Source organism: Gorilla gorilla, chromosome 1 (assembly GCF_029281585.2).
Source record: "Gorilla gorilla gorilla isolate KB3781 chromosome 1, NHGRI_mGorGor1-v2.1_pri, whole genome shotgun sequence".
Classification (NCBI taxonomy): domain Eukaryota; kingdom Metazoa; phylum Chordata; class Mammalia; order Primates; family Hominidae; genus Gorilla; species Gorilla gorilla.
In genome coordinates this window covers 42,171,029-42,192,507 of record NC_073224.2, presented here as the reverse complement: position 1 = coordinate 42,192,507, position 21,479 = coordinate 42,171,029, and the positions used below count along the sequence as shown (strand labels likewise).

The 21,479-nt window shown below is 39.5% G+C and overlaps 1 protein-coding gene across 1 annotated transcript in view; it reads left to right on the top strand.

The window, feature by feature from the left end:
- CENPF (centromere protein F) overlaps positions 1-21,479 on the top strand; it is a 61,134-nt gene that overhangs the window by 22,568 nt on the left and 17,087 nt on the right. The window contains exons 8-13 of the mRNA XM_031015174.3: positions 3,042-3,167; positions 4,538-4,666; positions 6,474-6,596; positions 11,861-11,996; positions 13,917-17,320; positions 18,556-21,399. Coding sequence (XP_030871034.3) covers positions 3,042-3,167; positions 4,538-4,666; positions 6,474-6,596; positions 11,861-11,996; positions 13,917-17,320; positions 18,556-21,399 — 6,762 coding nt within the window. The remainder of the gene's footprint in view (positions 1-3,041; positions 3,168-4,537; positions 4,667-6,473; positions 6,597-11,860; positions 11,997-13,916; positions 17,321-18,555; positions 21,400-21,479) is intronic.

Genomic DNA, 21,479 nt, shown 5'->3' with positions numbered 1-21,479 from the left:
TGTGTATATACGTGTGTGTGTATATATATATAAAATCATTGCTAAGCCTGTTCTTCCTTCCCTCCTAGATTTCCTTCCAGTTTCCTTTATTTCCTTTCTGTTTAGAGAACTAGCCCTTCTTTTAGGGTAAGTCTGTTGGCCACAAATCCTTAGTTTTCCTTTATTTGAGAATGTCTTGATTTTCTTTTCATTCCTGAAGGATATTCTGTTGGGTATAGGATTCTGTGTTGACAGTCCTTTTTTCCCAGTGCCATAGTGTTTTTCTTCAGGTCCTCAGCTCCTTAGTCAGTCTGCCTTCTTCTCTCCACCTTTCAAACTTGTTTGTTTTACTATAATGTCCAGGGTTTTTATTTGTTCTAGTTAGGAGGAATAGGGAAAAGTGTGATTATTCCATCTTCCTGGAAGTAAAAATCAGGTTCATTTTTATATATTCTCCTAGTGCAGTGCCTTATACAGAGAAATTCTGGAAAAAGATTGATTAGATATATAAAGGAACAATGGCACTTCAGTGGAACTATGACCTCCTTTGATCCATGCATTTAATATCTTCATGCAGTCTCACTCTGTAATAGTAATTTGGTCTTTTAAGTTAGAAGGACTTGGATTTGAACCTGGCTCTGCCACATCTCAGTTTTATTGCTTTTTGAGTTATTTAATGAACTTCTGAGTCCCAGTTGTCTAATCAGTAAAATTGTGTTAATAATGCCTGTGTCATAGGGTTGTTGTAAAGATTGAGATAATTTTTGTAAAGGCTTTAGCATAGTTCCTGGCACATGGTGAACTTATAATAATATTAGCTGTTATTATCATGGCTTATTTTCAAGTTCCTAGTTAATTAAGCTAATTTTCAGTTGCATTTCTGCCAAGCTAGACCTTCCTGTGTGTAAGAATTACATTTCTCCTTTTACACTTTACTTCTTTGGTTTTGGAGTGACAAGTTCACCAAATCCTTGTTCTGTCTGACACATATAATGAAGTTTCTTCACATAAAATCGTGAATTAATATTTTTGACTAGGATACTGCTGAGAATACAGCTCTGGCTTTCTATTAGAGTCTTCCCTCCAGGTTCTTGTTTTTGTTTTGAGACAGGGTCTCACTCTGTCATCCAGGCTGGAGTGCAGTGGTGTGATCCTGGCTCACTGCAACCTCCACTTCTGGGCTCCTTCCACCTCAGCCTCCCTAGTAGCTGAGGCTATAGGCGCCCACCACCACACCTGGCTAATTTTTGTATTTTTAGCAGAGACGGGGTTCACCATGTTGCCCGAGTTGGTATTGAACTCCTAGGCTCGAGCAGTTTGCCTCCCTCAGCCTCCCAAAGTGCTGGGATTACAGGTGTGAGACATCGCACCCAACCCCCTCAGGCTCTTTTTTGTTTTGTTTTGTTTTTGAGATGGAGTTTCACTCTTGTTGCCCAGGCTTGAGTGCAATGGTGCAATCTTGGCTCACTGCAACCTCCGCCTCCTGGGTTCAAGCGATTCTCCTGTCTCAACCCCCTGGGTAGCTGGGATTACAGGCGCATGCCACCATGCCCAGCTAATTTTTTTGTATTTTTAGTAGAGACAGGGTTTCACCATATTGGCCAGGCTGGTCTCAAACTCCTGACCTCAGGTGATCCGCCCGACTTGGCCTCCCAAAGTGCTGGGATTACAGGCGTGAGCCACTGCGCCCGGCCCCTCCAGGTTCTTAATACTTGTTTGTTCTGTGCTTTTTGGGTTCTTTTTTTCCATTGAGCTAGAAATCCATTTAACTGAAAATTCAGTCTACTCTTTTCTGTCTTGTCCCTAAGGATAGTATGTCCTTGTCAAATGTGTAACTGAAATAAAATTATGCTATGTTTATGCTGGTTCCAGATCTAACATTAGACTTATCTATTACATGAAATGGAATTACTGTAACAAAAATCAATACCGTGTTCTTAAGTGAACATATGCTGTTTGTAGAGTGTCTTTTCCAAGTATTTACAAGTTGTGAGATACCAGGCTTGAATTCATGGAGAAACAGAGTGTTGAGCTGGCAGCAGACCTGGAGTTCAGCACCCACAGTTCACAGATAAAAAGGTCCGGAGTGAGTGCCCAGGGTCATGTTGTGCTACATATTTTCAAGGACTTGAGCTCTGGGCACTGTTTTAGAGTATTATGGAGCATTCATGACACCTAGTGGTCAGATACTCTTATATGAATTAGGTATCACTGATAATAGAATGTTGTTTAAAATTTTTTAAATAAAATGTAAGTACCTTCTAAAGACTCTTTTAACCTTCTGTGTTTAGTAGAAAAGGATTCTTGATTCCAGGACCCTTTTAGTGGACTGTATTGCAGTTTGAAGGAGTGACAGTAGAGGGCGCCACGGGTTCATTTCATTTACTCTGGTGCAAGGTTTTTTTTTTTTTCCTGAGATTTGTTAAACTTTGAACCATCATTTGAGCAGTGACTTTTTGTTTTGTTTTGTTTTGTTTTGAGACAGAATCTCGCTCTAATTGCCCAGGCTGGAGTGCAGTGGCACGATCTTGGCTCACTGCAACCCCTCCCTCCTGGATTTAAGCAATTCTCCTGCCTCAGTCTCCCGAGTACCTGGGATTACAGGCATGCGCCACCACACCCGGCTAATTTTTGTATTTTAGTAGAGACAGCGTTTCACCATGTTACCTCAGCATTTGGAACATTGTGGAAAGAAGCATTTTAATATTTAAAATTTCCCACAAAATCCATTATGCTTGAAACAGACTATCATATGAGGGTAATGGGCACCCTCTGATGATTTTACAGCTTTTAAATTACATAGGCTAACACCATTGCATTTTAACCTCTCATTTCCATGCAACAAAATGTTAGATGAATCGTTAGACATGCTGATCTTTTTTTTCATGGCACAAATTAGGAAGTATTTATTTAAGTGGGCTAATGCTTTACATCCTTGCTAATAGTTCCTAAACATAAATTGTGTGCTAAAACAATTATAGCAGTTTTTCTAAAACACAAAATATTTGTTCATTTGCGTGAGTAATATTTATTTTGTCTTGAACATTTTTATTCATTATTAGTATACTGCATTGGAACAAAAACTGAAAAAATTGACGGAAGATTTGAGTTGTCAGCGACAAAATGCAGAAAGTGCCAGATGTTCTCTGGAACAGAAAATTAAGGAAAAAGAAAAGGAGTTTCAAGAGGTAAGGTAAATGGATTCATGAGGTGTTTGTCTGAAAGGCTTTTTATGGGCTTTTCATAGTTTGATCACTTGGAAAGGGGAGTTGTTATCACAATTTGGGAAATTCTCTTAGAGGAGAGATGCTTTGTGAGCTAAAGGTCACCTTATTTTCTTTCACATCTTCACTTTTGTGCTTTTTTTTAATCTTTCAGTTTTTGATTAGAGAAGGGAATTAGTATTCAGAATTCATCTATGTTTTCTGATTTGTTTGAGATTTGATATTCAGTAGGAAAGGATCACTTTTCTTCTTTTGGACATTTTCTCTGCTGTGAAGGAAATTGTATTACATTTTCCAGTAGGCTTTAAAAAATTTTTTTTCTTTCACTCTATTTCCTTTATAACTCCAGTATTTTTTTTTTTTTTTTTTTTTGAGACAGAGTCTCGCAGTGTTACCCAGGCTGGAGTGCAATGGCACAATCTTGGCTCCCTGCAACCTCCGCCTCCCAGGTTCCAGCAATTCTCCTGCCTCAGCCTCCCGAAGCGCTGGGATTACAGGCATGCACCACCACACCTGGCTAATTTTTGTATTTTTAGTAGAGATGGGGTTTCGCCATGTTGGCTAGGCTGGTCTCAAACTCCTGACCTCAGGTGATCCACCCACCTCGGCCCCCCAAAGTGCTGGGATTACAGGCGTGAGCCACCATGCCTGGCCAACTCCAGTTGTTTTTAAACCTGTGGGTTGGTAAATAAGTTAGGAGGGTAGTTGATGTGGTGGGGAAAGCGGTTGGCAGAAGAGTGAGGGTGGAAGGTGCCCTTCCATAAGTATCTGCCAATTTGGTTCTTTCAGGTGATTTAGCCTGAAAAAGTACCATACGGATTAAGAGTCTATAGATTTTAAATAAGAATGCCTGGAAATGTTAGCTGGTATCTTTCTGTGGTTATTAAAGTTAATGGGTAGTATATATTTCCTGTCCTTCTACATTTAAGCCCATTTAAAGTGGTATACAGTTTTTTGTGTTTTAAATGCCGTTTTTGAGTATGTTTGGTTTCTTAGTTGAGCTTTGACTGTTGTAGCTCAGTTCTTCTCTCTTGCCCCGATCCTTCAAAGTAGAGGTAATTAATTTAAGACTGAAGATGAGGTGGAAACAGGCTAGTTTCCATGTGGTCAACTGATAGAGTCCTTCCCCTTTCCCTCAGAGACCTGGATTTGATGCCTGGGGGCAGCATGGAGCACCAAGGCTGACTATGTTCATCGTTAAGTGGACAGTTGGCTCAGCTCCCTGCTGTCTCCTGTGCTCTCTGTGCAGTCGCCCGTTAGGATGCTCATGCCTCACCCTGGAGTTTCCCTAGCAAACCATCATCAGGCTGATGCACCTGCCCTTTGTTTTTCAGGAGCTCTCCCGTCAACAGCGTTCTTTCCAAACGCTGGACCAGGAGTGCATCCAGATGAAGGCCAGACTCACCCAGGAGTTACAGCAAGCCAAGAATATGCACAACGTCCTGCAGGCTGAACTGGATAAAGTAGGGGCCGTGTCTCTCTCTCTCTCCTCAATCATCCCCTCTTGTTCCTTGTACTTGTTACTTCTCTACCATAACTGACATATGATACTTTCAAAGAAAAAGCGCTCCACCTTCACTTTCCCTATCAAAGTGGAGAATGTACAGAACCATTCTGGCTCTAGGTTTCCTCATCTAGAGAAACAGTGGGGGTGAGTTAGGATTTCAGATCCGAAAGTCTGTGGAGCTCTCTCATAATCTGTTGGTTCTTGGTTCCATGACCAGGTGGGAGCTGTCCCAAGTAATTTATGCCCCCAAGTAGTTAAAGCACTGAAAATTATAATCACTTTACTTATTTAAGACTCACTTCCAAAGTGGTCTCATCCAGTTTTGTGGCTTTACATATCATCTATGTGGTGATGACTCTGCCCAGCCTGGATGTCTGTTCTAGACTTCAGGTGTGTGGGTGTGTGCTTGACAGTCCACTCACATGTCTAAAGGCACTTCATAGTAACATGCTAAGAATTGAACTCTAGGTATTTTTCTTTTTCAAAACTGCTCCTCCCTTAGTCTTCCTTACCCTGCTAACTTGCACTTCCATTCCCCGCATTGCTGGGACCAAAACCTCCATGTCACTTCTATTCTTCTTTTTCTCTTACACTTGAAACTGCTGATTCTACTGATGGATACTTAGGTTATCAACATTTTCTTGTTCCCTGTGGCACTGTTTGTAATATCACAGGGCAGGTATCTTTGTGTATGTGTGCTGTTGTTTCTATAGGTCAGATTTCTGCATGTGAAATTTATAGCCTAAAGAACATATGCATCCCAGTATTTGTGTGTTTTTTTGTTTGTTTGTTTTGTTTTTTGAGACGGAGTCTCCCTCTGTCACCCAGGCTGGAGTGCAGTGGCACGATCTCGGCTCACTGCAACCTCATCCTCCCGGGTTTGAGTGATTCTCCTGCCTCAGCCTCCCGAGCGGCTGGGATTACAGGCGCCTGCCACCACGCCTGGCTGATTTTTGTATTTTTAGTAGAGACGAGGTTTCACCAGGTTGGCCAGGCTGGCCTCAAACTCCTAACCTCAGGTGATCTGCCCACCTTGACCTCCCAAAGTGCTGGGGTTACAGGTGTGAGCCGCCGTGCCTGGGCAGCATCCTAACATTTGACAGTTACTGCCAAATTGCCCTCCATAAAAGCTGTAGCAGTTACTCTCCTACCAGGTACAAGAGAGGGCCTGTTTCCTCTCATCCTTGCTAATTGGAGGTAGTCTCAGTTTTTAAAATTGTTGCTAATCAAGGAGTGAAAAATACTGTCATATCATTGTTTTAATTCACACTTCCTTGATTACCATTGAAGCTATCTCTTTCAATAGCCATTTGTATTTTTTGTATAAAGTTTTCTGTTTCTAGCCATTGCCCTTTTGTTCAATCATAGAGCGCTGTATATGTTGTATTACAGATATACTGTCTTTTATTCTGTTATATATATTGAAAATGTGTTCTCTTAGCCTGTTTCTTATCTCAACTTATTTTCCTTTTGGTTATTTATTAATACCTAGCTGTTTTATTTTTTGTGGTTAAATCTTTTTCCTTTGTGGTCTCCTTACCACACCCAGCCTCTTTCATCTCCTATATGCTGCCGCTGAGTGACGTTGCAAGGTCACATTATGGTATTTTAAGACATATTTAGCTGTGACGTATACTGTATCTCAGCCAAAATAGATGGCATCCATTTTGATATTCCATGACCATTTTATTGTTTAAGAATACATGATTAATGAAAAAGTAAAGAACATGAAAATGAAACTTGGTCTCTTTTTCTTTTTGTAGCTCACATCAGTAAAGCAACAGCTAGAAAACAATTTGGAAGAGTTTAAGCAAAAGTTGTACAGAGCTGAACAGGCGTTCCAGGCGAGTCAGATCAAGGAGAATGAGCTGAGGAGAAGCATGGAGGTAAGGGAGGAGGATGCCGAATTTTCTCCACTTATGTAAGAACCAAGTGCAAGGGGAAAAGAATATTCCTATTCCATTTGTCTGTTGCTTGTCATGACTATGTGCCTTTTTCTTTTCTATTCACCAGAAGTAAGTATTACAGAATTTCCTGTATATAACCCATGACAGAATATGATTGCTTATTTTTCTACTCTCTATTCTGTATATAATTACTAATATGCATCTACCAATTATAGCATATCTAGCAATATGTGTCTACAACATGACTTGTATTAAGAATATGTAGTCCTTCCTTAAAGATTGTTTTAGACCCCCGGGGAGGTGGAAAGATGGGAAAGGAAGGAAGGGATTTTTTAAATGGAAAGAAACAAAATTGGAAGTATCATCTAAATCCCTTTTTCTAACTGTTGGCATTTGTGTCTTTCAATATTAAAAACACGTGGAAAGTCATAGATTTAAATAAACAAAAGTAGTGACAGATAAAGAGTTTCTAGATTAAAAATTCTTATAAAAACATCTAGCAATTGTCAATTATATGACTCTGGCTTCAAAAGTGGACACTGACCTTAATGTTCAGCCTGTGCATGCCCTGGTTGACGGTGTCTTTGGAGACTTTGTTTCGTCCACAAAGTGGTGGATGAGGGTTCCTGAATGGTATGGATGCCCTGATGGGATTTTATGCATACATACTTCAATTTGGCTTCTCTCTGAATTTATTTAGTGGCCTGGATTTTATTTTAAAGGGCTTAATTAAGAACCATTCAGTGACAGTTAACAGACTGAAACAATTTGAAGAGAGCCATAAATCAACATTGTAATTTTAAGAAGAGGAACAACACAAGAATTGTAGAAATTTCTTCTCCATCAAACCTTACAGGAAAGAATGTTTTTCTGTTTATTCTTTAAATGTTCTATGACCACTTTTTAGGCTGTAAAGATTAAGAAAACTTTGTCCATAAAGAACAGTTATTTGTTCAGGTGAGGAAAGTCTAAATGTATTTATCCCCACCGCTTTGCAGAGTGTATCATGATGGTAAAATCAGAACATCTGTCAGTAGCAGACAGGCGATTGTTAAATCAGCTAACCCCAAAGGGGCAATACTGCTGGAGATAGGGGGCTGCAGCTCCAGCCACCAAAGTGGAAGAAAACTTCAAATCAGATGATAGTTTCATCAGCAAACGTTTTCAAATGGAAGTGTTTGTTTCAGCAAAACAAATGTTTGCCTTTTGGCCAGTGGGGACCAACCAACAGATGCTTCTGCTAACATTTCCACAGGCAGACTGGCATCGAACTCTTCCCTCTGTGAGCTTCCCTTTCAGCCAGGAACTCTCCCGCGACTCCACTGGCTGCCTGGTGGAAACATTTTGTAAAAGCAATCATCTGGTTAAGAGAGTCCAAACACTTTAAAAACTGCTTGCTTGGCCAAGTCGCAGTAGTGGGCTGGACATTGTCTTGCAGGTGTTTCTGAAGACTCGTTCATCCCCACGAGGTCTGGTCCGTGAGCTGTAGCGCTGTCCTCAGTTAACCCTAGCCTGTACTGAGGTGCATGCATCACATTTCACTGGTATTTCATTGATGTCTGTGTCAAATGAGGGCATCTGTGTGAAAGTGTCTAGCACCGGGCCTGGGGATGAAGTTAATATTTGTCTTAATTTATGGTTATGTTTATGTATGTGTCATCTTTTGAGGGTGATAGCAAGATTTCAAAGAGTTTGGCTGGCTCTTGTGTTTTGCATTGGGATTGGGACCAGATAACTGATGAACCCAGTTAGAGTGGTGGTGTAACTTAGTGGGAAAATGGTAGTGGCTTTAGAGTGAGGGAGATCTGAGATTGCGTTGCTTTTCTGCCACCTACAGTGACGTGGCCTTGAGACAATGGCTTACCCTTTCTCAGTCTGACTTTCCTCATCTGCATATAGGGACAAATCATTCTCCTGCCTTTTCAAGGCTGTATTCTTGGTTAAGTTAAATATTGTATGTAAAGTGCTTAGCCCAGTGCCCAGCACATAAGTGCTCAGTCAGTTATTGCAGTCCAACACCTGCCCATTGCCTTGGTCTTCATCACTGCCATGACCTTTTGATGTTAGCATTGTTTGCTGTCACCTACAGGCACAGAAAGTGTGATCAGGGGACAGTGCACTTGAGATTTCTCATATTTATAATTTTGCCTGTTCTATTACTGTGTCACTCTGGGTATCTTTCTGTGTCTCATTATATGTAAGCACTAACAAATTTAGGACGCTTATAGGTTTTGGATGCCGAAATAATGTGACAGTTGTACTGAAATTTTCCTTGTCTGTGTTTAGTAAACATGCTGCTCACAATGAGAAATTATCAGTACTGGAAATGTGATTTAATGGCCCAATCAAGGGTAAAGTTAACATTTAGTATCAAAGTGAATGGAGGGTTTAGAAAAGCTGCTCATCCACTATCCAGTGCCCGCCCCATAGCATTGGGGTTAGGCAATAAAATACCATCGTTTGACAGTCAAGATGAGGGAACACTTGCCTGGGGACCTTTCCAAGCATAGGGATCTGTATTACACTAGGTCCTCTAAGGAGCTGGCTCTGGCAAGCAAGAGAGATGAGGAGGAAAGGGAAAAACACATTCTTTGCATCCATCCCTTATCCAAGTATATAGGCTTCACCCAGCAGGGGACGTATTAAGCTATATTCATGGATGGGATCATGAAATGCCACACAGTAGCTGAAATTTGTTTTGTCTGGCCCTGGGAAATGATGCCTCCCTTGCTGCTCCTAAAGCGAAGTTGATCTGGGTGGAATTGCTTGCTAAGCTCTAATGCTGGCTTGTGGTTATAGGGATTTTTGTTGTGCTTTTCCAGCATAGTACCCAATTTTGCAAATCATGTGAGGATGCAGGAGATGCCTAGGAAAATGTATCTTTGTATGCTTAACTCGTTGATAATGAGATACCCAATCAAGTCTTAAGTGGCTGTAGCCTCGTGGAAAACTAATTGCTGATGGATGGCAGCTTGCACATCCATTTTCAGATGTTCATTTTCTAAATTCTGGCCTTTTAAAATTCTTGGGTTGGTCATAGCCATAGCATTATAAGCCTGCTGGGTCCCAGGATTGGCTGAACATTTCTTCGTTAGAAACAAATATTTACGGAGCTAATGCCAGAATAGAGAAAGTCATGTTAATCTTTCCATTGAGCTTACTATTCATTTAAATGTCTCCAGTTATGGACAGACATGGATCGAGACCAACAAACACATAAACATAAAATTCCCCATCTTTCCCTGGTGCCCTCTCTCTCTTCTTTTTTCCTTCCTTCCTATTGGGACGCACCTAGTTTTGCACAGTGTCTTTCCAGCTTTCTTGTCAAGCCTCCAGATGCAGGTGTCATTTGATTTGATTAAAAATTTTTTTTTTTTAGAGTAAGAAAATATTTTTTCATTTGCAAAATAAAAATGCTAAGTCGACCCAGGTAATTACATTCTAGTTCCTCTTCTACGTTGACCTCATTCAGCTGATCTTAGCCTTGATTACAGAGATCTGGCTACTGTTAAATTTTGGGAAGAAATACTACTAATAATGCTACATTGCCCCTGTCAAAGTGCTTTAAGATGTTTGTCCTTTCACATCTGTGATCTCATTTGAGGGGTGATTATTCTGAGTCTGAAGAACAAACCAGTCATTATAGGCTCCATAGTTTAATGATGCTAATTTAAATCAATAACATTTTTGCACCTTAATGATCGTGCTTTGCAAAATTTAACACTGACTAGTGTGAATGTTAGCCTATCAATCTTGAGATCGGTTGGAGCTGCCCTTTAGTTCTGATTGATATCTTAATTCGATAGAGTGTCAGTTTAGCAGCAGGGAAGCAGGATCAGGACACGGTAGATGGGAGTATAATAACTACAACAGGTTCTGTCTTATTTTAATGATGAAATGAACGCATATACATGAACGGAGCAGCTGCCAGCAAGTTTTCAAGTACTTTCTACTAGCCAGATTCTCCCTCTTCTTGAATTTGGCTTTGCTACATCGGTACCCATCTGCTGGTAGTAACCAGACTGATAATTGAAGGCAGCCTTCCAACACAGTATTGCCACGGCCATCTGTTTTCTAACAGTGCAGTAGGGTTTTGGAGGATGGGTCTTAATTGTTTCTTTAAGATTCAGAATTTTTCCTGTACTTCACAAAGGGGTAATTTTGGTAGGTTTGAAATGCAGTTTAGAAAAAAGTTAGCTTTATATGATTTTTCCCCGCTTAAGGATGTGAGGTGCTTGGTTCTCTTAGCTTGTAATGATGTATGCCAATTCCCTGTGGTCCAAAAGGTGGCATACAGTATAGGTTGAGATACTTGTTTGTTATGTGAGTCTTATGTGGTTAATAAGCAATAAAGTTTTTCTTTGGCATGTAAATATTGCTTGCTTTTAAGATTCAGAACATATAGGCCTCTCTAGGTAGTAGAATGGAACTACACATGTACCTGTGTTACTTTTTTGCATGCTGTTGCGTGGATATCTCTTCAATCAGATGCCCAAAGAACCTGTTTTCACTCTGAAAGCTCAGAAACTAGAATTAATTCTTCCTCTGTGTTCCAGCCCTCTGATTTCCCATAGCACACTCAATGTCTGTTTAGTATTTAGCACATCCTATTGTGTATTAAATGATTAGTATCACATCTTCCCCCACTGGAGGATGTCTGCCCTAAGGGCAGAGACTCTGTCTTATTTATATTTGCATTTTTTGTAATGCACATTCCAGTATCTTGAATATTGTTGGTTTTCTTGATAAGCATTTATTGAAGGTAATTTTTCCCACAAAATCATTCCTGTAACAGCAAACCTTAAGATGGTTTTGCAATGAAAAGTAAACATACATGCTGAGATTTTTTTTTTTTTTTTTTTGGTTTATTAACAAATCAAATGTTTGCAAAGGTATATTTGGCCATTCAGGTGTGATAGGAACTTGGAGGTTTTGTCTTGAGGATCTTGTAGATAGGATTTTCCTTTTGAGCTTACTCTTTAATAGGCATATGAACAATGAGAAAGTTCAATGAAACCTCTTGAAAGAAAAAATTATCTTCAGATTTGGGTTTGATGCTGTTGTCTGGGTGTAACATTATTTAAGTAAGAATGTCTGACTTCATTAGGTACTCAAACGGGGAAATTGTGATTCTTTCCCTAGTGAGATACACAAACAGTTCTGCTAGGGACCTTTATTAAGGCAGAAGTCATAACTTACTTGAGCATTCGTTTTGGCTATAACCAATTAAATGTGTGTTTTAGGAAATGAAGAAGGAAAACAACCTCCTTAAGAGTCAGTCTGAGCAAAAGGCCAGAGAAGTCTGCCACCTGGAGGCAGAACTCAAGAACATCAAACAGTGTTTAAATCAGAGCCAGAATTTTGCAGAAGAAATGAAAGGTAAGTAAACTTAGTATTTTAGAGTTACCTTTCTAAGCTACTATTCCCGTGAGAGGGGATGGATGGCATTAACGTATTAGAGAAACTCTTTGGATTTTTTTTCATATATTCCCTCAAAAAGATGTGCGCAGTTGATGTGGAAGAGTTTTCCCTCTTCTAGTTTTTAGTTTCCAGAGTGAGAGTGGGACTTTTTTTAATTGGAACATATTGAGTCCCAAATGCCTGATGCTCAGCACTTTGAAATCAGAAGGGTAAATATTTTCCACACAAAGCTAAATTGTCAGTGCTGTCTCTCACCCCCGAGTGCTATTCTCTGTGTCTCTAGTGTGCTTGTTAGTTACATCCAGACAGCTCATCTCCTGACTCATTACCATTTCCTTTATAATGGAAAAACCCTATATTAAATGCATGTTTTCCAAGCTCCTAATGACCATTGTTTTTTGATGACTTACTTGACTGACTGATTTTATTTTCTTATTTTAAAGCCAAAGAATTCTGCTCTACACATCAAATGAATCCACTCTTGGTTTCATATTTGTATGTTTGTGCCGGATGTCTTTTACATACCCTTTATTTTCTCACCTGGGGTGTTTGCATATCTAGGATTTCTTTGAACTCTGTCCTGTGGAATGTGTGTCACACTTCTCTGTGACGATTTTTTTAAAACCCCAATCTTGGTGTGGTGGCGGGCGCCTGTAGTCCCAGCTACTCGGGAGGCTGAGGCAGGAGAATGGCATGAACCCAGGAGGTGGAGATTGCACCACTGCACTCCAGCCGGGGCGACAGAGCGAGACTCCATCTCAAAAAAATAAAACAAAACAAAAACCCAATCTCCCCAAGACAGCTTTTAGTTTTTCCACAGCAGCAGATAGAAATGTCAGTCTTCAGCTTTCTTGAAGGGAAACTGGAAGAAAAGGAACAGTTGGGGCATTTTTCAATGTTGATCACCCAGGTGATTGTTTAAGTTGCTCACAGCAAAGTGGGATGAAGCCATTGTGGTGCTGTCTACATAAGCCCTTAACTATAAGTAGGTAGATTGAGATTGACATCTTAGAAGTTCGTACTGCTTTCCACTTGATATGATGTCTGAGATTGTAATACATGTTACCTTTATCATCTACTGTGGAGGTTCTCAACTTTCAATCTCCCCCAACGTAACTTGAGCGACATGAAGCCTTCTCATCACTGTTTAATGAAAACATCGTGGTTATTCCCAACCAGGAGGGGCCAGTATGTATAGATGAGTCATTAGGCAGAAGACAGGGGGTAACGGAGTTTGAAGAAGCTTCCAAATGACTGTGACATTCATAGACACTGCCACCCTTACTATGAGGGGCTGGGATGGGGGTGATAATGTTCCTCAGGAATATTCACATATAGGCCTTGAGAATTACTGACATATGGCATCATTTACTCTTTTCTACTTAAGTCTAATCCTGTGGATGTTTTAGCTAAAATGGTGGAGTACTTATTTACTTTTCTGAGACATCAGAATTACTCTACAATAAAGTGGGATGTTCCCATTTCAGTGCTGTTCTTGTCCCAGTTTTCTCTCTTGGAATAAATATTTGAAAAGATGGTAAAAATATACACATATATAAACACATACAAAGAAAAGAAACAGTGCTTAGGAAAATCATCCCTTGGTATTTTATTCAATAACATGTTCTTAAGCTGCTAGAAAGAAGATGAACAAATGTGTTACTCTCCTTAAGATGACCATTCTTCTCATTTTTATATAAGATAATTACCAAGTGATCCACTTTCTAGGAGGTACCCAGGCAATAATGCCAGTTTTTCCAGGGCTTGAGTAGTTGTTAGTTTGTTTGGATTTTGCCAGGGGGCGGGGGGAGGGGTTAGCGTTTCTATAGAATAAACATTTATTACAAACATTGACGACTTTTATTTATTTTTAAATAGCGAAGAATACCTCTCAGGAAACCATGTTAAGAGATCTTCAAGAAAAAATAAATCAGCAAGAAAACTCCTTGACTTTAGAGAAACTGAAGCTTGCTGTGGCTGATCTGGAAAAGCAGCGAGATTGTTCTCAAGACCTTTTGAAGAAAAGAGAACATCACATTGAACAACTTAATGATAAGTTAAGCAAGACAGAGAAAGAGTCCAAAGCCTTGCTGAGTGCTTTGGAGTTAAAAAAGAAAGAATATGAAGAATTGAAAGAAGAGAAAAGTCTGTTTTCTTGTTGGAAAAGTGAAAACGAAAAACTTTTAACTCAGATGGAATCAGAAAAGGAAAACTTGCAGAGTAAAATTAATCACTTGGAAACTTGTCTGAAGACACAGCAAATAAAAAGTCATGAATACAATGAGAGAGTAAGAACGCTGGAGATGGACAGAGAAAACCTAAGTGTCGAGATCAGAAACCTTCACAACATGTTAGACAGTAAGTCAGTGGAGGTAGAGACCCAGAAACTAGCTTATGTGGAGCTACAGCAGAAAGCTGAGTTCTCAGATCAGAAACATCAGAAGGAAATAGAAAATATGTGTTTGAAGACTTCTCAGCTTACTGGGCAAGTTGAAGATCTAGAACACAAGCTTCAGTTACTGTCAAATGAAATAATGGACAAAGACCGGTGTTACCAAGACTTGCATGCCGAATATGAGAGCCTCAGGGATCTGCTAAAATCCAAAGATGCTTCTCTGGTGACAAATGAAGATCATCAGAGAAGTCTTCTGGGTTTTGATCAGCAGCCTGCCATGCATCATTCCTTTGCAAATATAATTGGAGAACAAGGAAGCATGCCTTCAGAGAGGAGTGAATGTCATTTAGAAGCAGACCAAAGTCCAAAAAATTCTGCCATCCTACAAAATAGAGTTGATTCACTTGAATTTTCATTAGAGTCTCAAAAACAGATGAACTCAGACCTGCAAAAGCAGTGTGAAGAGTTGGTGCAAATCAAAGGAGAAATAGAAGAAAATCTCATGAAAGCAGAACAGATGCATCAAAGTTTTGTGGCTGAAACAAGTCAGCGCATTAGTAAGTTACAGGAAGACACTTCTGCTCACCAGAATGTTGTTGCTGAAACCTTAAGTGCCCTTGAGAACAAGGAAAAAGAGCTGCAACTTTTAAATGATAAGTTAGAAACTGAGCAGGCAGAGATTCAAGAATTAAAAAAGAGCAACCATCTACTTGAAGACTCTCTAAAGGAGCTACAACTTTTATCCGAAACCCTAAGCTTGGAGAAGAAAGAAATGAGTTCCATCATTTCTCTAAATAAAAGAGAAATTGAAGAGCTGACCCAAGAGAATGGGACTCTTAAGGAAATTAATGCATCCTTAAATCAAGAGAAGATGAACTTAATCCAGAAAAGTGAGAGTTTTGCAAACTATGTAGATGAAAGGGAGAAAAGCATTTCAGAGTTATCTGATCAGTACAAGCAAGAAAAACTTATTTTACTACAAAGATGTGAAGAAACCGGAAATGCATATGAGGATCTTAGTCAAAAATACAAAGCAGCACAAGAAAAGAATTCTGAATTAGAATGCTTGCTAAATGAATGCACTAGTCTTTGTGAAAATAGAAAAAATGAGTTGGAACAGCTAAAGGAAGCATTTGCAAAGGAACACCAAGAATTCTTAACAAAATTAGCATTTGCTGAAGAAAGAAATCAGAATCTGATGCTAGAGTTGGAGACAGTGCAGCAAGCTCTGAGATCTGAGATGACAGATAACCAAAACAATTCTAAGAGTGAGGCTGATGGTTTAAAGCAAGAAATCATGACTTTAAAGGAAGAACAAAACAAAATGCAAAAGGAAGTTAATGACTTATTACAAGAGAATGAACAGCTGATGAAGGTAATGAAGACTAAACATGAATGTCAAAATCTAGAATCGGAACCGATTAGGAACTCTTTGAAAGGAAGAGAGAGTGAGAGAAATCAATGTAATTTTAAACCTCAGATGGATCTTGAAGTTAAAGAAATTTCTCTAGATAGTTATAATGCGCAGTTGGTGCAATTAGAAGCTATGCTAAGAAATAAGGAATTAAAACTTCAGGAAAGTGAGAAGGAGAAGGAGTGCCTGCAGCATGAATTACAGACAATTAGAGGAGATCTTGAAACCAGCAATTTGCAAGACATGCAGTCACAAGAAATTAGTGGCCTTAAAGACTGTGAAATAGATGCGGAAGAAAAGTATATTTCAGGGCCTCATGAGTTGTCAACAAGTCAAAACGACAATGCACACCTTCAGTGCTCTCTGCAAACAACAATGAACAAGCTGAATGAGCTAGAGAAAATATGTGAAATACTGCAGGCTGAAAAGTATGAACTCGTAACTGAGCTGAATGATTCAAGGTCAGAATGTATCACAGCAACTAGGAAAATGGCAGAAGAGGTAGGGAAACTAGTAAATGAAGTTAAAATATTAAATGATGACAGTGGTCTTCTCCATGGTGAGGTAGTGGAAGACATACCAGGAGGTGAATTTGGTGAACAACCAAATGAACAGCACCCTGTGTCTTTGGCTCCACTGGACGAGAGTAATTCCTACGAGCACTTGACATTGTCAGACAAAGAAGTTCAAATGCACTTTGCCGAATTGCAAGAGAAATTCTCATCTTTACAAAGTGAACACAAAATTTTACATGATCAGCACTGTCAGATGAGCTCTAAAATGTCAGAGCTGCAGACCTATGTTGACTCATTAAAGGCCGAAAATTTGGTCTTGTCAACGAATCTGAGAAACTTTCAAGGTGACTTGGTGAAGGAGATGCAGCTGGGCTTGGAGGAGGGGCTCGTTCCATCCCTGTCATCCTCTTGTGTGCCTGACAGCTCTAGTCTTAGCAGTTTGGGAGACTCCTCCTTTTACAGAGCTCTTTTAGAACAGACAGGAGATATGTCTCTTTTGAGTAATTTAGAAGGGACTGTTTCAGCAAACCAGTGCAGTGTAGATGAAGTATTTTGCAGCAGTCTGCAGGAGGAGAATCTGACCAGGAAAGAAACCCCTTCGGCCCCAGCAAAGGGTGTTGAAGAGCTTGAGTCCCTCTGTGAGGTGTACCGGCAGTCCCTCGAGAAGCTAGAAGAGAAAATGGAAAGTCAAGGGATTATGAAAAATAAGGAAATTCAAGAGCTCGAGCAGTTATTAAGTTCTGAAAGGCAAGAGCTTGACTGCCTTAGGAAGCAGTATTTGTCAGAAAATGAACAGTGGCAACAGAAGCTGACAAGCGTGACCCTGGAGATGGAGTCCAAGTTGGCGGCAGAAAAGAAACAGACGGAACAACTGTCACTTGAGCTGGAAGTAGCACGACTCCAGCTACAAGGTCTGGACTTAAGTTCTCGGTCTTTGCTTGGCATTGACACAGAAGATGTAAGTACCTGGGATTTAAATGCCATTTCTCGGTTTACATGACTAGTAGACACTCAGTAAATGTTTGTCTAATTGAAATGTACATTAAACCTAAGTTAAAATATTTTTAGGGTTCAAGGAAATAAAATACACCAAAATATTTTCAAAACAAACCAGAACTTGAGGAAAATGAGTAAACGTTATTTGAGGAATAAATTTCTATAGGGATTAGATTTACATAGCATTATATAGAATATTACTAAAGATGTTTTTAAAGTCTGGAGAAAATTATATTATGGAGTCAGAAAGTCTTTAGAATGTGTGTTTCCACCCTTTGTGCATTAATAAAGTATACTGAAATAACTAAGAACTTACAAATGGTAATATGATGTAGATTTTTAATCTCTCTCACTTTTCAGACTATTTTTGATGTTATGGCATTATCGTCATGAAACTAAATACAGGAGATTCTTTGTGTATTACTAAACAGTTTTCTCTCTAACAATTTACTGTGGTACAAAAATATGATTTGGTATAAGTCATTTAAAAGGACTTCTAAAAAATTGAATACATATTTGTTTAATTGCTTGTAACCTTGTCCTTTCTAGCCTGCTAGCTTAATTAATAATGCTATATAGTGTACGCATGTCGCTTGATTTCTTCTGTCTATCTCTGTGAGGTAGAGAAGGCAGGTCATGGTGAGGTGATGGCAGGTGTAGGCGCAACAGCAGATCGCCAGTTTACAGATGAGAGGAAAGTGAGGCTCAAATATGTAATTTATCCAATAATGTACAGTAAGTGCTGGATTGGGGATTAAGTCCTTGGACTGGGAATCTGGTTATGAAACTTTACTGCCTTATTAAAGAATATCATAAATGCTGAAGGTGGAAGCTGAGCATTTTGTTAGCCTCTTATTTAATAATTACAAAGAGATTTCATATTTAGGCTACCTGAATATTCTTAGCAAGGAAAAAATATGAAATTTAAATACATTACAAATTGTAATTGAGCCGAAAGGTTTGTCTTCAAGATAAATGCCTAACCCCAGTGTCTTGCCCATAGGGGCCACCTACTGAACGTATAAGTATGTTGAACATTTGAATGAAGAGAGAAAGATGTAGTGGGAAATTCACCACTTTAAGAGATGTGTTTAGCAGAGGCCACACATCAGTTTCTAAAAAGTAATACCTAAATCTATTCTATTTTGATTCTTTTTGAAAAATAAAATGCATGCTTGTTATGTATTATAATTACAGGCTATTCAAGGCCGAAATGAGAGCTGTGACATATCAAAAGAACATACTTCAGAAACTACAGAAAGAACACCAAAGCATGATGTTCATCAGATTTGTGATAAAGATGCTCAGCAGGACCTCAATCTAGACATTGAGAAAATAACTGAGACTGGTGCAGTGAAACCCACAGGAGAGTGCTCTGGGGAACAGTCCCCAGACACCAATTATGAGCCTCCAGGGGAAGATAAAACCCAGGGCTCTTCAGAATGCATTTCTGAATTGTCATTTTCTGGTCCTAATGCTTTGGTACCTATGGATTTCCTGGGGAATCAGGAAAATATCCAAAATCTTCAACTGCGGGTAAAAGAGACATCAAATGAGAATTTGAGATTACTTCATGTGATAGAGGACCGTGAGAGAAAAGTTGAAAGTTTGCTAAATGAAATGAAAGAATTAGACTCAAAACTCCATTTACAGGAGGTACAACTAATGACCAAAATTGAAGCATGCATAGAATTGGAAAAAATAGTTGGGGAACTTAAGAAAGAAAACTCAGATTTAAGTGAAAAATTGGAATATTTTTCTTGTGATAACCAGGAGTTACTCCAGAGAGTAGAAACTTCTGAAGGCCTCAATTCTGATTTAGAAATGCATGCAGATAAATCATCACGTGAAGATATTGGAGATAATGTAGCCAAGGTGAATGACAGCTGGAAGGAGAGATTTCTTGATGTGGAAAATGAGCTGAGTAGGATCAGATCTGAGAAAGCTAACATTGAGCATCAAGCCCTCTACCTGGAGGCTGACTTAGAGGTAGTTCAAACAGAGAAGCTATGTTTAGAAAAAGACAATGAAAATAAGCAGAAGGTTATTGTCTGCCTTGAAGAAGAACTCTCAGTGGTCACAAGTGAGAGAAACCAGCTTCGTGGAGAATTAGATACTATGTCAAAAAAAACCATGGAACTGGATCAGTTGTCTGAAAAAATGAAGGAGAAAACACAAGAGCTTGAGTCTCATCAAAGTGAGTGTCTCCATTGCATTCAGGTGGCAGAGGCAGAGGTGAAGGAAAAGACAGAACTCCTTCAGACTTTGTCCTCTGATGTGAGTGAGCTGTTAAAAGACAAAACTCATCTCCAGGAAAAGCTGCAGAGTTTGGAAAAGGACTCACAGGCACTGTCTTTGACAAAATGTGAGCTGGAAAACCAAATTGCACAACTGAATAAAGAGAAAGAATTGCTTGTCAAGGAATCTGAAAGCCTGCAGGCCAGACTGAGTGAATCAGATTATGAAAAGCTGAATGTCTCCAAGGCCTTGGAGGCCGCACTGGTGGAGAAAGGTGAGTTCGCATTGAGGCTGAGCTCAACACAGGAGGAAGTGCATCAGCTGAGAAGAGGCATCGAGAAACTGAGAGTTCGCATTGAGGCCGATGAAAAGAGGCAGCTGCACGTCGCAGAGAAACTGAAAGAACGCGAGCGGGAGAATGATTCACTTAAGGATAAAGTTGAGAACCTTGAAAGGGAATTGCAGATGTCAGAAGAAAACCAGGAGCTAGTGATTCTTGATGCCGAGAATTCCAAAGCAGAAGTAGAGACTCTAAAAACACAAATAGAAGAGATGGCCAGAAGCCTGAAAGTTTTTGAATTAGACCTTGTCACGTTAAGGTCTGAAAAAGAAAATCTGACAAAACAAATACAAGAAAAACAAGGTCAGTTGTCAGAACTAGACAAGTTTCTCTCTTCATTTAAAAGTCTGTTAGAAGAAAAGGAGCAAGCAGAGATACAGATCAAAGAAGAATCTAAAACTGCAGTGGAGATGCTTCAGAATCAGTTAAAAGAGCTAAATGAGGCAGTAGCAGCCTTGTGTGGTGACCAAGAAATTATGAAGGCCACAGAACAGAGTCTAGACCCACCAATAGAGGAAGAGCATCAGCTGAGAAATAGCATTGAAAAGCTGAGAGCCCGCCTAGAAGCTGATGAAAAGAAGCAGCTCTGTGTCTTACAACAACTGAAGGAAAGTGAGCATCATGCAGATTTACTTAAGGGTAGAGTGGAGAACCTTGAAAGAGAGCTAGAGATAGCCAGGACAAACCAAGAGCATGCAGCTCTTGAGGCAGAGAATTCCAAAGGAGAGGTAGAGACCCTAAAAGCAAAAATAGAAGGGATGACCCAAAGTCTGAGAGATCTGGAATTAGATCTTGTTACTATAAGGTCAGAAAAAGAAAATCTGACAAATGAATTAGAAAAAGAGCAAAAGCGAATATCTGAATTAGAAATAATAAATTCATCATTTGAAAATATTTTGCAAGAAAAAGAGCAAGAGAAAGTACAGATGAAAGAAAAATCAAGCACTGCCATGGAGATGCTTCAAACACAATTAAAAGAGCTCAATGAGAGAGTGGCAGCCCTGCATAATGACCAAGAGGCCTGTAAGGCCAAAGAGCAGAATCTTAGTAGTCAAGTAGAGTGTCTTGAACTTGAGAAGGCTCAGTTGCTACAAGGCCTTGATGAGGCCAAAAATAATTATATTGTTTTGCAATCTTCAGTGAATGGCCTCATTCAAGAAGTAGAAAATGGCAAGCAGAAACTAGAGAAGAAGGATGAAGAAATCAGTAGACTAAAAAATCAAGTTCAAGACCAAGAGCAGCTCGTCTCTAAACTGTCCCAGGTGGAAGGAGAGCACCAACTTTGGAAGGAGCAAAACTTAGAACTGAGAAATCTGACAGTGGAATTGGAGCAGAAGATCCAAGTGCTACAATCCAAAAATGCCTCTTTGCAGGACACATTAGAAGTGCTGCAGAGTTCTTACAAGAATCTAGAGAATGAGCTCGAATTGACAAAAATGAACAAAATGTCCTTTGTTGAAAAAGTAAGTGGCTATATCTGTTTATGTTTAAATATGTAGTCATGAGGCAGGAAACCATATTTTCTTCTAGACACTGTGAATTA